This window comes from Scyliorhinus torazame, chromosome 1 (genome assembly GCF_047496885.1).
Source record: "Scyliorhinus torazame isolate Kashiwa2021f chromosome 1, sScyTor2.1, whole genome shotgun sequence".
In the NCBI taxonomy this organism is placed as follows: domain Eukaryota; kingdom Metazoa; phylum Chordata; class Chondrichthyes; order Carcharhiniformes; family Scyliorhinidae; genus Scyliorhinus; species Scyliorhinus torazame.
The window spans coordinates 233395947-233412706 of NC_092707.1; the positions used below are offsets into that span (position 1 = coordinate 233395947).

The following is a 16760-nucleotide window of genomic DNA, read 5'->3' on the forward strand; positions in this document are numbered from 1 at the left end:
TCTTCTCCCTCCCACCTTGCATCCTCAGTTGGTAGCATAATTCTACCTTTGCTCCAGCCCAATTTCTTGACATAAAATAGAGCGGCAGCCCTCTGCAGCCCGGGAATTTATTTGCTTGTCACCAGAAGTGAAATTAGAACCTTTTAGTGCCAGTATAGTATCTCTATCTGGTTACCTCTCTCCCTACGAAAAAGCTACAGAAGCTCAACATGAGTTTATCCTATTCGTTCATGATAGATCTGACTGCCTGTTTAAAACATGCCTGCTTTTCCAGTTTTGGATTGTGGTAAAGTTAATTTTTTTTTAAATCACTGTGGTTTGGTAACAAAGGAAAAAGCTTCAACAAAATGGAAACTTCCAAGACTGCACTTACAATAACGGGTTCCAGTACGGTTGTTCGGAAGCTTCCTATTCGTATACTTCGGCACTTGAGAATAATACTTTCACAACTATTTTCCACTTGAGAACTAAGAGCATCTGTGTGTGTCTGGCCAACTTCAAATTTTCTTTTTTTGCCCCCCGTTTCATGATAAGAATTTCCAAACTGTAAAAAGAAGAGAGAGCTTTTAAATGCATGAAAAAAACTGAATATTCGTGTCCAGAAAACTTTGGACTTGAAGCAAATCTGGTTTTGTCAATAAAACAAGTTAGGAACAAATAAGATACTTTAAAGTAAATATAAGAAGTTGATGTATATCATTGGTGTATCTCGATAATTTATCCCTCCACTTCATTCAGCCACCTGCATATGGCATAGGAACTGAGCTTCATGCTACCATTGCTGCAGAGAAGACAAAATGCTTCTTGCATGAACTGCTGCGTGGGGTCGGTTTAGCTCACTTGGCTAGACAGCTGGTTCGCAATGCAGAGCAACGCCAGCAGCACGGGTTCAATTCCAGTACCGGCTGAGTTTATTCATGACGGCCCCTCACCTGAGGTGTGGAGATCCTCAGCTTAAATCACCACCAATCAGTTCTCCATCAAAGAGGAAACATGGTCATCTGGGACTATGGCGACTTACCTGTGTGGTAAAAATTAGAATTCCAGCTTGGCAATATCCAGGTTTAAATGGATCGTAACAATTTTAAAATCCTTCAAGGGATCAATTACTTATTTCAATCATATAATCCTCTTGTGTTAGGAGCTCTGCTTCGTGGAGATGATGGGCCGGTATTTGCATTGGTGATCCCTTCCTCTCCGCCATGTCCTGCTCTGCTTCACTCCTCATGTCTGCAGTCTGGACCTTTCTCTCCTGACTCTTGCCGCTCTTACTTTCTTTTCTGCTTCTTCGCAGATTTGAAGGCATTTCCTCGGGCGGTTGTTCGTTTTGGGTGAGGGTAGGGGGGTGTTTTTGTTGGTTTAATGGCCAATTTTCAGGTTAAAAGAACCTAAATTGAAGTTTCTAGAGGAGAGCCACTTTTCATGCGACTGTTCAGCACATCTCCACCACCCGATTTCTACTATTGCTTTTTAAAAAAATATAAATTTAGAGTATCCAATTCTTTGTTTTTCAATTAAGGGGCAATTTAAGTGTGGCCGAAACCTACCCATGCTGACACGGGGAGAATATGCAAACTCCACACAGACAGTGACCCGGGGTTGGGATCGAACCCGGGTCCTTGGCGCCGTGAGGCAGCAGTGCTAACCATTGCGCCCCCGTGGCCCCCCCACCCCCACCCCCACCCCGCTCCTCAATGGCATAGCACTAAGATTACATGCTCTTGTGCTTGATTTCACCATCGGGGGAATAATTTCTCTGTAATTATCCTACAGATTCCTTTTAACACTTTAGCACCTCAATCAGATCAGCCTTCTCATCTTCCATAATCAAGCCAAATTTATTCAACCGGTCTTCATAATTTAACCCTCTAAGCTCGGGCATCATTCTGGTGAATCTGCATATTACCATCTCCCATGGGCAACATATTCTTCCTGAGATGCAGAAGCAAGTCTCTTCCCCTTGCGAAGGAGAGAAAAGAACTGTGCACCATTTCTGTCACAACACTGGTATGAGCAACCCACCTGCCAGGACTTGTTTCGTATTTTTTCCCTCCAATTTGTATTATCATCAAGATTCCTGAAAGCTGAGCATTGCTCCCATGATTCGGAGGCTGCATTTTTACCTTCACATGCACTCGCAGAACTACCCCAGGAGTCAACAATCAGCATACTTGCTGTAATTAGTATTGTATTGAACAGTGTTGCTAACGTTTTTGAAATGAGGGATATCACACAAACTAGAAGTTGACAAACTAATGCAACTACCAACTTTATTTACGAGTAAACAGTAATAGGAAGAATATTCAGAAAACTGGTCATAAAAAACATTCTCCCAAGCAGAGAGAAATATCTTTGATCTCTCTTTGAAATATATTTCAACCAAGTGTCAAACCTGAAAATCCAATTATCTCCGACATAAACTGTCTAGATCAGAAATTGTAGTGACCTTTCAATACGGATCAGAAATTAATTGGCCCATCAACCTTCCAAAAAAAAAAAAGGTTCAAAGTTACAGTGCGTTGTCACTTTATTTATTGGACTGGCAGCATCCTAAAGTGCACATGAAGAAATGAGAAAGAAATAACAACCTGGAAAGCTGCATTCAATTTGAAAGTTAGTTTAATGCATCTGAACAGGACAAGTGGAAGAGGTCTTATTAAAGTAAATGCATGGCTAAATGTGAATTACATGAACAAATCATTCAATATATATATTTCACATCGCAGAGCAAAATAAAACCAGAGCATAAATTTTTATTAATAAAATGCTTCAATTAAAAAAAGGAGCCCAACTAGTTACCAAAGATTGAAAAGTGTAAAGGAGCAGGGAAAGGAAGAATAATTATTTTGCTCTTGAACGTACCATCTCAAGCAAGTGTATCAAGAGCAATTTTAAAGGACTTGATTTCATATTGGTTCCCAGTTGGGGAGGAAAATCAAAACACACAAATCACAGCAGAAAGGAAGAATACAAAAGAAACTATGGCAAGAAGCAGAAACCGCATAACTCTGGAACTGTGTCCTGACCCAACTCAGAGGCGGCCTCCATTTGGCCCATCATATCTATGCCAGCTCTTTGTAGACCAATCCAATCAATCCCAATCCCCTGCTCTATTCCCTTATACCTACAAGTTTATGTCCCTCAAGTTTCCAACCAATTTCCTTATCAAAATGATTTACCCTATCCACTTCCTTCATCCTCTTGGGTAGTAAGCTCAAGGTTATTACCACTTGCAATGTAAAATTCCTCACATTTCCCACATCACTTGCCCAAAGCATCAGCTGTGTTCCCTACGTCTTGTACGATCAACCAATGGGGATGGTTTTTCCAAGGTGAACAATCCCAGCAACCTTGTTGCTAAAACCCCTCATTCCTGGAGCTGTTCTGGGAAATCTCCTCTGCACCTTTTCAAGGAACTTCACATGCTTCCTGAAGTATCGTGACAATAAAGATTACTATTATTATAGCATATTCTAATTGTAACCTAACCAGAACTTCTTAAGAGTTTTTCTCAGATAGAGTCCCATTCTGTTTTCCATATCTGTTCACCTGGGTATCTTGAAAAACTTCAAACAGATTACCATTTAACCTTTTTAATTCCAGTGAACGCAACACGAGTTTGTGGAAGCCCTCCTTATACATTAACCCTGGAGGTCCAGTTATCATTCTGGCAAATCTATGTTGTACTCCTACCAAGGCCAATATACTCTTCCTAAGGTATGGTGTCAAGAACTGAAAACCCTGTAATCAGGCATTTTAAGCTGTCATTCTTTAAGCCATGTTTCAAGAGTTTTAATATCTTACTTCCAAATATTTATTTGTGCCCTCACTCAGCCTTATTCACTATAGTCCTTGCACTGAAGTAAATTCTACTAAGCACTGAACAACTCCTTTGCTCATCTATCCTTAGTTTTGTTGGTCTTCAATGTATAGTTGTCTGGTAGATAAAACTGGGCAGTTTGGTTCCGGCAAGGCAGACCCAGTTGAGATTTGCCATGTGATGTATATAATAGCTATCGTAAATAAACTAAGTTTCTTGGAACTGCTCGGTATGGGCTCCTTTGTTGCCTTATAAAATTCCACAAAAGCTGCCTGCAGGAGCTTATCCCCTTTTCGCCTTGTGTCATTGGTACCAATATGGACCATAACTTCTGTCTGTTTACCCTACCCCTAATAATGCTCTGCAGCTACTCAGTGACACCATTAACCTTGGCACTTGGGTGTCAATAAGGTTCTCTGGTAACTCCACTTTTATGTCTGCTCTCTGCATAACCCACAAGTCCTTTGTAGATCAAAATTCTGTCTACCTCAGCTTGAATATATTCAATCCCCAGTCTCCATTCCTTTCTGTGGAAAAAAAATTCCAAAGACTAAAGGCCATCAGTGAAATAATTCCTCTTCAACTCGGTCTTAAACGGGAGACCCCCCCCCCTTTTCTTTAAGCTGTGCTTCTTAGTTCTCAATTTCCCTACAAGGGGAAACATTGTCTCAGCATCCATCATGTCAAGTCCCCTCAGAATTTTACATGTTTAATAAGATCACTTCTCATTCTTTTAAATCCAATGAATATGAGCCCAACCTGCTCATCCTATCCCCATAAGTTAGAAATCACCCCAGAAATCAGCAGTGTAGTGAACCTTTACAACCAACTTTTAAAATAAAATGTAATTTAAATATTTGTGTTGATTTTGATATCCCTTGCATGCTCCTTTTCACATTCCATTTTTGTTGCTCTTTGTATTTTTCCCCATTCAACAGAATCTGTGTTTTCATGTATTTTTTTTTCTTTTTCCTGGATTGTTACCTCTTAGTTATCCACAGCTATCTTTTTGGCTAGCAGAGCTCTTACCTTTTAGATACAAAGTGGGTTTCAATCCCATGAAATTATTTTTTCAATACATCCCACTGATCTTCTGTCACGTAACATATAACAGATTTGTCACGTTAGCTGCCGACAGTCCCTGGTCTCGTCGAAGTCAGGGTTCTAAATCTAGAATTTTAGAAGCTGTTTTGCATTTCTCACTTTCAAATAGTACTTAAACTCAATATTGTGACCACTATTAGATAACTATTCACACACTATTAAGCTCCAGATAAACCTGGCCCTTTACAAAATCTATTGTGGCCTGCCCTCTTGCTTGTTCGAGGGCATACTGCTGCAGAAAACTATCCTGAACAAACCCAAGAAACTAACAACCTTTCTGATATAACTAAATCGGGCTGATTTCACATTGTAAACTTGTTACTATGTCTCTGTCATACCCTCCAAGTTGTTCCATGTACTCTATGCATTCGTATGTCAAATACTTATTTGGACCACACACCTTCCCCTGTCCTTCTGGTCCAATGGATTACTCAGCAATAACAAGCCAGGAAAGAACAATGCCATTGGGTTTCTGATTGCCCTCTACTAATTTATTCAGTTTATATCTTTTAGTTATCTGTAGTGTTTGTACTCACTTCCCTTTCATTTGTTTTCTATTCATTATCTATTCTACTTGTTCAACCCAGGTCCTGCTTTTCCACTTACGGTTAAAGTCCCAATGACCGGCCCTATTTATTCGTTCCATTAGTGCGCTGACCTAGCTCCTGTTACTCTCCAAATAGGATCTCTTGCTGGCTCTTACAAATGTTGATGGTTTCAACATGGATCAGGATAGCTAGATCCTCCCCAGCCAATATCCTTTTAAGTCAGTTCAAGATGTTCCCCAGTCTGACATCAGATAGGCAACTTGCCTAAATAACGTATTGGAAAACTATAATGCCCCGCAATACCTCACACAAAATGGCCGAGAGAAATCTCATGCCAGCAAATTCTTTTGACTTGTTACCTCATCATGAACACTGACACCATGCTATTCAAATTCACTCCCCTCCCAACAAAGCATTCATTATTCTATTTCTAATATCTAATTGAACCAGATATCAACTTGAATCTCAGGGAAATCATGCAGTTAAATCACTGACAGGTAAACATTCACCGTGAAGAGATTTTAGAGGAAACCCGACTGAACGAAAACAAAGTTTTGATAATGGTGTCAGCCAACACTTAGCAGTAGCATTCTTGCCAAATCAAAATATCGCATTGAATGATTTTGAAGAATAAGGGACTTCTCCACTGCATCCTGGCTAACAATTATCACAAAATAACTAAAAAATGTATCTGGTTATTTCTAAAAATGTTATTCTTTTCTTAAAGTTACAAAACCAATGCGCAGAGTGGAAAGGGCAATCCCTTAAGCCATTTCCTTGTTGCTACAAATGTCAATTCAAACTGAAACCAATTCATAGTCTCCACAACAGAGACATACAAAATCCAAGCTGACAAGAACAGGCATTGCACTTGATCTTAGCCACTGTCACACTGCCGCTTTCAAATTGGCTACTGTGCTTCCATTGGAGTGGTTTCTATGCTAAGTGCTTAAGTAGCTGTAAAATGCTTTTTGGAAGTCCTGGGGTTGTGAAAGATGCTATTCAAATTTAAGTCTTTATTTTCTTTGTTTCACATGTAAAACCCAACAGGATACCTGGATCTCCGTGTTACATTACCTTATCTTTCATCTTTGCCTTTCTTGGCAACGTGGCTGTGGATTCACCTTCTGCTAGAGTGTTCTCGGAAATCTGTTCAGCTGCATTTCCATCAGGAAGCTCCTCTGGGACAGGCTCTAAGGGTCTAGTGGAGGGCACAGGAGAAAGACTTGCAGTGTCAGTAGTTCTACCAGCAGAATGCACACTGTCCATTCTGCTACTTCCAGTACTGGCATTATCATCTTCTTCCTCTTCATCACTGGACAGGACAACTGGGCAAAAATAGCAAAATTAGTGTACGGAAGCAGAAATGTAGTAACATTTCCCTTGTATTCTACATCCGATTTACAACGGACAATTACGGTCTTACATCGCGGAGCATTGTGCAAAAATACAGCAGTATGTAGGAAAGAGTAAATAAAAACAGCTTACATGGATACAGGAGTCAGTCACATCGCTTAGCGTACAGTCTTCTGATTTGGTCAGTGCTCAGGGAGGGGAAACGCGTGACTCTGAGTTAAGCAGGTAAGAAACCCAGAGGGCAGAAGGAGTCTCTGCCTTTGCAATTGTCCAATAGGTTTGAGGTTCTATCAGCTTTTTTTGAATGAGACTGGAGGCTGCAGAATGGATGAGCAAACTGACCATGGTACAGGAAGCCATTCAAGTGGTGGGAGCAAAAAGGAATGTAGTGGTAATAGGGGAAAGTATAGCGAGGAGGATTATCACTACTCTACGCAGCAAAGAGCGAGAGTCCAGCTGACTGTTAGTGCTGCCTGGTGTCAGGGTTTGGGACATGCATTCAGGGCTGAAGAGGAACTTGCAGTGTGAGGTGATGGATCCAGTTGTTACAGTTCATGTAGGTACTAACGGCATAGGTAGAACTAGGAAAGAGGATCGGCATAGAGAGTATGAGCAGCTAGGGGATAAATTTTAAAAAGCAGAACTCAAAGGTCCTAATCTCTGGATAATTATTAGCTGAGCCACATTCAAATTGGTATAGGATACATAATTGTTGGGCCAGCAGAGCAGCACAGTGGTTAGCACTGTTGCTTCACAGCACCAGGGTCCCAGGTTGGATTCCCGGCTTGGGTCGCTGTCTGTGCAGAGTCTGCATGTTCTCCCTATGTCTGTGTGGGCTTCCTCCGGGTGTTCCGGTTTCCTCCCACAGGTCCTGAAAGACGTGCTGTTAGATGAATTGGACATTCTGAATTCTTTCTCTGTGTACCCGAACAGGTGCTGGAGTATGGCAACTAGGGGTTTTTCACAGTAACTTCATTGCAGTGTTAATGTACTTGTGACAATAAAGATTATATTGTAAAACTAGAGAGATGAATAGGTGGCTCAAAGACTGGTTTGGGGGCACTGGCACCAGTATTAGGGAAAGTGGGGGCTGTACCATTGGGATGGCCTGTACCTGAACCGTGTTGGGACCATTGTTCTAGAGAGCTGCATAACTAGGGAAGCAGACAGGGTGTTAAACTAAATAGTGGGGGACAAGGATCAAATTTGGGATCAAAGGGTTGAGAAAAGACATGAGAAAAAGGTATTAATGTAGCAAATCATAAACAGACATGAAAGGACAGAGACTACTGGGCAGCACGGTGGCGCAGTGAGTAGCACTGCTGCCTCACGGCGCTGAGGTCCCAGGTTCGATCCCGGCTCTGTGTCCATGTGGAGTTTGCACATTCTCCCAGTGTTTGCGTGGGTTTCACCCCCACAACCCAAAGATGTGCAGGGTAGGTGGATTGGCCACGCTAAATTGCCCCTTAATTGGAAAAAATGAATTGGGTAATCTAAATTTATATTTTTTAAGAACGAGGCTACAGGAAGCACAAATTTAAGAGTAAATGAGCAGATAAGGCTAGACGTTCCAAAAATAATAAATGGACAAAATTAAAGGCTCGGTTTCTGAATGCTCGCAACATTTTAAACAAAATAGATAAACAGAGTATAAACATAAATAATGAATTACAATCAGATAGCCATTACAGAGACATGGCCGCAGGATGACAGATTCAGACTTGAATATTGAAGGCTATGTGACATTTAGGAAGGACCGGAAGCTAGGAAAAGGTGGAGGTTGGCTCTGTTGATGAATGGTGGTATTAGCACATTAGAGAGGGATGACACAAGTTCAGGAAACCAGGATGTAGTTTGGGTAGATATGAGAAATGATAAAGGCAAGAAGTCACTTGTGGAAGTTGTGCACAGGACCCCTAACAGTAACCATACAGTAGGATGGGGTGTAAAGGAAGAAATAGTGGGAGCTCATCAGAAATATATGGAGATAGTCATGGCGGATTATATACAGACAGGGAAAGTCAGATGGGCAAAGGTAGTCTTGATGAAGAGTTCATAGCATGTCTTTTGGGACTGTTTCTTAGAACAGCACGTTCTGCCACCAACCAGAGAGCGAGCGATAGTAGAACTGGTATTGACCAATGAGAAAGGATTAATGACCTCAGAGTAATGACACCCCTAGGCAGCAGCGATCATAATACGATTAAATTCTACATTCGATTTGAGGGAGAGAGAAGTGGGTCCATGGCTAGTATTTTAAACTTAAATAAGGGCAATTATGAGGGCATGAAAGCACAGCGAATTAAACTGGACTGGCATATTAGATGGATCAATGGCGGTTCAGTGGCAGACCATTTAAGGAAACATGTCAGTATACACAGAATAGATACATTCCAAGGGGTGGATCCACCACCTGTGATTACTTAATCAAAATGGTTTTATGCAAAATCATTTTTTAGATTATTTTAAGAAAGCTAGTTAGAAACAAATAAGAATACCATAAAATCCGTACAATGCAGGAGGAGGTCACACAGCCCATCGAGTCTGCACTGACCCTCTGAAAGAGCACTCTACCTAGGCCCACACTCTCGCCCTATCCCCATAACCATGTGCATTGATCACGGCCAATTCACCTGACCTGCACATCTTTGAACTGTGGGAGGAAACCGGAGTTTAGCAGAGGTCAGCGTCATGAAAATGAATGGGTGAAAATCACAAGCTGGCAAGCATAGTGATGGAAACCGGAGCACCCGGAGGAAACCCATGCAGACATGGGGAGAACAGACTCCTTAATGACCCTCTTATGGACTGACCTGGTTAATACTACACTCCTGTATGCTTCACCCGATGCCGATGTCTATGTATTTACATTGTGGACCTTGTGTTGCCCCATTACGTATTTTCTTTTCCTTGTCGTTTCATGTACTGAATGATCTGTTTGAGCTGCTCGCAGAAAAATACTTTTCACTGTACCCTGGCACACGTGACAATAAACAAATTCAATCCTGTCCAGTGCCGAAAGGAGGTAATTCGGCCCATCGAGTCTGCACGGACCCTTCAAAAGAGCACCCTACCTAGGCCCACGACCTCACCCTATTCCCGTAGCTCAGTAACCTCACCTAACCTTCTGGACACAAAGGGGCAATTTAATATGGCCAACCACCTAACCTGCACATCTTTGGACTGTGGAAGGAAACCAGAGCACCTGGAGAAACCCACGCAGACACGGGGAGAAAGTGCAAACTCCAGACAGTTACCGGAGGTCGGAATTGAACCCGGGTCCCTGGCGCTGTGAGGCAGCAATGCTAACCACTATGCCACCGTGCCGTGTGTCTTCAAGACGATTATTACCACTCCCTTTGCCTTGTGCTCCATGACAATTGTCATTTAATTGTCCCCCCACCTCAAATCTATCCCTGACCTCTTTTGTTCCACCTGCCCCACCTCCTTTTTCAACAGCATAAAACCACCACACACCTACCTCTCAAGTTACATTGGACGTGAACGGTAACTCTGTTACTCTTTCATCAAGACATGGCCAGGCATGCTGAGCTTTTCACAGTACATTCTGTTTTTATTTCAGATCTCCAGCATCCGCCCCCTTTTGCTTTTATTTCCGTGTTTAATTCACTGCCTTTGAAGAAGCTGAATGGCATTTCAATTTGTCTCTTTCACTTTGTTCAGCTTCATTGCTTTCTAGTTCCCGCCTCGTATTTGATGGGGTTTCACCAAAACCCGGTCACAGCCACATGTCCTTCCTCGGGTGACTGTCTCCAGCTCTGACTTAGCGCACGTGGATTCTAACTGAAGTTCCACTCTTCATGTTTCGAAAATCTACCCAGGGTTATAGGTATTTCCGTGACATACAACCTTCCTTCTTGCTGTATCCGGAGATCCACATTCAGTGCCATGTGCTGCCATATGTACATATTCAATCACTCTCCAGCAGAACTGACTCAACCCATCTTAAAGCTGTCCTGGTCCCATATTTCATCTCATTCTTTGTTTCATCCAACGCCTTAACATGAAGCCTGTTCTCTTCCTGTCAGGTGGTAAGGAATGCAAGCTCCAACAACTTACTGGCATCGACGTCCCTCCAGATCTTACCTCCCCTTCCCATCCCTCTGACCCACCTTTTGCCAAGTTTCTTCCTTCCCCTCTCTGACGCTGAATGATCTGTGCTCAGCAAAGGACTCCGTTATATCACCTTACATCCCCACCTCAATGAATTTCAGGCTTGGCATGACATTGAACTCTTTTGCTGTTGCCTTTGTCTCCTTGCTCAGTTCTTTGTGCAGGAGTCCTTCCCTTGCTCAATTGACTCTTTCATTTCCCTCCAGTATATCTGGACCCCTCCCTCTGGCTTCTTACCCACTCTTGGGTCTTTTCATTGCAAACTGCTGGCGAGATATTGGCCATCTTAATTTCTCGGCTCCTCCCCACCATCTTTAACCCGTCTTGCTTTGCAATTGCTGCACTTGTTCACTCAGGTCCAGTCCGAACCCAAGTTAACAAATCTTTTTTTTTTTTTTAAATATTTTATTGAGGCATTTAACCATAAATTTTAACAATGGACAACACACCCCAAACCAGCCAATATGGCTTTACATACCCAACACCCCAACATTTCCCACCAACCCACCCCCACCTTGTCCGACTCCCTGCCTCCACTTTTTAACCCCCCCCCCCCCCCCCCACCCCAATCTCCACTTTTTAACACCCCCAAGCTTCGGACAAGTCCAAAACCTATGGACATGATTCGCTGGCAGTTCCGCAAGCCGCCGACACCTATCCTCCACCCCTTCAAAAAACCTGCTCATCCGGGCCACAGTCATATGTGCCCTGTGGACCACCTTAAATTGTATCAGGCTAAGCCTGGCGCATGACGAGGATGCATTGACTCTACTCAGGGCATCCTCCCATAACCCAGCCTCCAGCCCCCTACCCAACTCTTCCTCCCACTTCCGCTTCACCTCCCCTATCCTGCCTCCCTCCCAGTCCACAGCTCGTTGTAAATTTCCGATACCTTCACCTTCACCTTCCCCTCCCCTACTCCCGTTTTCGACACCACCTTATCCTCTGGGGCGGCAGGTGCGGAAAGGTCCATTTCTGCCTCCGCACAAAGTCCCTTACCTGTTAGTAACGGATCCCATTCTGACCAGGCAGCTCTAATTCTGGCTCCAACTCTTCCAAGCACAGAAAGCCGCAGTGTATAAACAAATTCCCAAACCGCTCGATCCCGCCCGCTGCCATTCCCAAAACCCCACATCCAGCAGCCTCCTCCCCGGAGCAAACGTGCCCAAACCGAAACATATCAGTGCCTCCAGCCCCATGTGCTGCTGCCACTGTTCCCACGCCCTCAGGGCTTGTAGAATACCTGGCCGCGAGAACGGCAGAGGTGCCGTTAACAGTCCCCCAAAACCAGTGTCTTTACATGAGGCTGCCTCCATCCGCTCCCATACCGACCCTTCCCCCACTACGCATTTCCTGACCATCGCAATATGCGTCGGCCATAAAGTTCGGGAGAGCCAACTAGTTTATCAAACCTGATGAGGGTCATGTTGTTGTTGTCTGACTTACTGACCTTTACCTTGCAGAAGCTGAGCACCAACTCTCAAACACTTCTCACCTCCCAGGATCGTGACCCCATTACTGAACATCAAGTCATTATTTCCAGGATTGTAACTGATCTCAACTCCTCTGGAGATGTTCCCGCCCCAGCTCCGAACCTTATCGTCCCCAAACCCTGTAGTCAACTTCTATCTCCTTCCCAAAATTCACAAATAGGGCTGTCCTGGTAGATCTATCATTTCAGTCTGTTCCCACTGAACATATTTATTCCGATAGTGACTAGATTTTTTCTCCTCTTCCCCATTCTTTTTCCACCTACATTCATGAGTCTGCTACATTCTACATCATTTCAACAGTTTCCACTTTCAGAGCTCTCTTCTTCACGATGGACGTCCAATCTCTCTACATCTCTAACCAGGGCAGGCTGAGGACTCTCTATGTCATGCTTGAACACGGGGCCCCAACAATCCCCATCCACCACCGTCCTCCTCTGCCCAGCTGAACCCGTCCTCTCATTGAACAAATTCTCCTTTAACTTGTCTCACTTGCTCCAAATAAAATATCTGTTGCTATGGGTACCTGCACAGAGCCTTGTTTTGCCTGCTCTTTTGGCAGGTATGTTCCAGTCCAGTCCAACAGTTCAGGCCCCTCCCACTTCTCTCTTTCCAGTACATTGATCACTGTATTGGTGTCACTTCGTGCTCTTGGCAGGTCTGGAAAAATTAATCAATTTTGCTTCCAAATTCCAACCCTTTCTCATCTTCGCACAGTCTATCTCCAACACTTCTCTTTTCTTCCTTGACTTCTCTGACTCTATTTCCGGGGATAAACTGTCTACTAATATTCATTATAAACCCACCATCTCCCACACGTACCTCGGCTACAACGCCTCACACACTGCGTCCCGTAAGGACTAAATTCCATTCTCCAAGCTTCTTCATCTCCGTCGCGTCTGTTCTGATGATGCTACCTCCCACAATGGCACATCTGACATGTCTTCTTTTACTTCAACCGAGGAGTCACCCAACTTTTGTTGATAGGGCCTTCAATTGGCTCATTTCTCGCTCTTCTGTCCTCACACCTGCCTCCCAGAACAACAATACAGTTCTCCTTAAATTCACTTTCCACCCGACCAGACTGTATTCAAAGGATAATCCTCTGCCACTTCCGTGATGCCACCACCAAACACATCTTCCACACCCAGATCAGCGTTCAGGGGGACCAATTCCGCTGCAACACTGATCCACCCCTCAACACCTCATCCCTTTCCCTCTGGACCTTCCCGTGATACCTCAGGAGGTATAAACTCTGACCCTTTACCTCCTTCCTCCTCACCATCCAAGGCCCTAAACACTCCTTTTCTGGTATCACTTGCACCTTTTTAAAAAAACTTTTAGTGTCACCTGTAGGCTTACATTAACACTGCAATGAAGTTACTGTAAATAAAACCCTAGTCGCCACATTCCAGCACCTGTTCGAGCACACCAAGGGAGAATTCAGAATGACCAATTCATCTAACAGCGCGTATTTCGGGACTTGTGGGAGGAAACCAGAGCACCCGGAGGAAACCCACGCAGATGCAGGGCAATGTGCAGACTCCATATAGACAGTGACCCATGCCAGGAATCAAACCTGGGACCCTGGTGCTGTGACGCAACAGTGCTAACCACTGTGCTGCCGTGCCGCCCCATCAATTTAGTCAACTACATTCGCTGCTCACAATGCAATCTCCACTACACTGGGGGCACCAAACACAAAGACTGTGGAAACCTTCATCGAGTCCACAAGCATAATCTTATCTCTGGTCGCTTGCCATTTTAATTTACTATCTTACTCTAGGGCTCACATTTCTGTCTTTGGTGTGCTACAATGTTCCAGTGAAGCCCAATGCAAGGTGGAGGAACAGCATCTTATTTTCTGATTTGGTATTTTACAGCCTTCTGTACTCAACAACTTGAGATTATGAACTCTGGCCTCCATTTTGAATTTCTCCCCGAAATGCCAGACTGTATCATGTTCTCATGATTTTGGTTTCAGACAGCGCCAATCTTTAGTCTGCTTTTAACATATTCTGCTAATTTGCTTTCAGGTGGTGCTGGCCTTTATTCTGCTATTAACATTTACTCTGGACCAACTCTTTGCATCTTTAATACATATTGAAAATCCCTTATCCAAAATTCTTGGGGCAGAGTGGGTATCGGATTTTGGAACTTTTCAGATTTCGGAATATACTGCACACTTGCGGACACATTGGGAGCTGTGCATCACCCTGGAGCTTTGTGGAATTTCCCACTCATGATATCACATCAGCACTCAAAAAAAGTGCGGATTTTGGAATTTCGGATAAGGATTCTCAACCTGTACTATCATTACCAGGCCCTTTGCCTCTTGTTCCATGATAGATTTGTCATTTAATCTCTCCTCCCTCCAACCTATTCCGGACTTTCACTTCTGCTCCACCTGTCCCTCCCCACTTTCTCAACAGAATAAAAGCCATCACATTCTTGTCTCTCTAGTTCTGAAAAGTCATATTGGGCTTGAAGTGTTAACTCTGTTTCTCTCTCCACCAGATACCGTCAGGGAGGTTTTGCAGTACTTTGTTTTAATTATGAGATAGTTATGAAATGGAGAAATCCTGTTTTTTTAAAAACAATGGATATTGTCACGACGATGTCAGCCACTAAAATGAGTGGGCATGGTTAAGATTTTCATTTTCTCAATTTACAGTAAAAGTAGCTTATTTGTTCAGCAAAGAGTCTCCAAAGCACTGCAGAATTCATTATTTAGTAAAAATGCAGTTAATTGGAGGATAGTCACATATTACAAATTGTGTATAAAATCAGTTTGAGTCACTTACAGTCTCTGGGCATCACTGACAGGGAGACTATCCACTCATTATCATTCTTGTGCCACTATGCAACCAATTTAAAAATGTCATTTACTTTTTTTGCCTTGCAAAGTGCCACACTACAACAAACATTTGAAACATGCCATTTAAAATGTCCATACTTACTGGGGTCACTCATCGTCGGCTTCCTGGATTCCATCCGTCCAGCTCCATACACAACTGTACGCCCCATCAAGCCTATGCTGCCATTAGTTTGTAAAAGGTTGCTCCTGGTGGAATACAGTTTAGTAGTAGGTACTGTAGTCAATATTATATCCAGAGAAGGCTTGTTGTAAAATGTCTTGGCATTGGCGCCCATGCTGCCCTCAGCTTGCACTGCATGAATAGACGGACGTGGCTGAGGTGCCCCAACACTTGCAGAATCTGAAACTTGCTTGGGTCGTCTTATTGCATCCTTGGTTATTGGCTTCCTACAATTTTCACATTTTGTATGGTCTTCACTTTTTCTCCCACAATTTTTACAAATACTGAAGAATTCATGGAGTGTCTGCCCCTGAAATTTGAAAAACAAGACAAGTATTTTTACAAAAATCCTAGTATTTATGCTGTAGAAAAATCTTGCACTCCTCTCTCCCTCACAATCTTAAATCTGGAATTTACCAAGATAACAGAAGAAAGTTAAATAGAAAACACAAAAAGCATTCCTTGAATACAAAGTCTTTGAGTCTTCAAAAGAAACAGAAAATTCTGGCAATATTCAGCAGGTCAGGCAGCATCTGTAGTGAAATAAACTTTTTTTAAAAATAAAAATAAGTAATTCATGTTGACAATTTATAAGGAGGTACAAAACAGAGGAGGTAGAGGAGAGGAGGATAGGTATAGGGTCAAAGTGATTCAATGATGAAGGTAATGATGGTACTGAGCCAAATAGGGAATGGGATTGGAACAAGAACATGTATTGTGGGATCAGCGAAGATGTAAATGACAAAAGCAGCAGCTTTACCAGCACCACCTACCCCCCCACCCCCATTGCCTTGTACTTATCCTGGTTCAACACCTGATTATAAACTGTTAAATCACCAATTTCTCTTGGTCCTGATGACAACTAACTGACTGATAATGTCTGTTTCAGATGCTGCCTGATTTACTGAATGATCCCAATAATTTCTTTAATATTTCACATTTCCAGCATTCATAGCATCGCTCTTTGGTTAGGTCTGAAAGGTATTAAAAGATCTTACTGTAGTGAAAATTACATAATATAGTAAAAAGAAAAAAGCATATACTGGAAATGAAATCAAACAGAAAATGCTGGAATGTTCCATTCAAACAGCATCTGAAGGAGAAGAGAGAAGCCTGCGTTGCTGCAAGACGGTTTGAGTGTTTTAAAAAAAATAAATAATGGAATGTGACCATTATTGGCTCGGCCAACATTTATATTGCCTGTCCATAATTGCCCAAGAGCAAGTGGTGGTGAACTGCCACCTTGAACCCCTGCAGTCCATGTGGTATA

The 16760-nt window shown here is 43.0% G+C and overlaps 1 protein-coding gene across 6 annotated transcripts in view; it reads right to left on the minus strand.

The window, feature by feature from the left end:
* senp6a (SUMO specific peptidase 6a) overlaps positions 1-16760 on the minus strand; it is a 209781-nt gene that overhangs the window by 79591 nt on the left and 113430 nt on the right. For all 6 annotated transcript variants that reach the window (XM_072503335.1, XM_072503322.1, XM_072503316.1 and 3 more), the window contains 3 exons: positions 15413-15800; positions 6550-6800; positions 374-544 (listed from right to left, as the gene is read on the minus strand). In XM_072503335.1, the coding sequence (XP_072359436.1) occupies positions 374-544; positions 6550-6800; positions 15413-15800 (810 nt within the window). The remainder of the gene's footprint in view (positions 1-373; positions 545-6549; positions 6801-15412; positions 15801-16760) is intronic.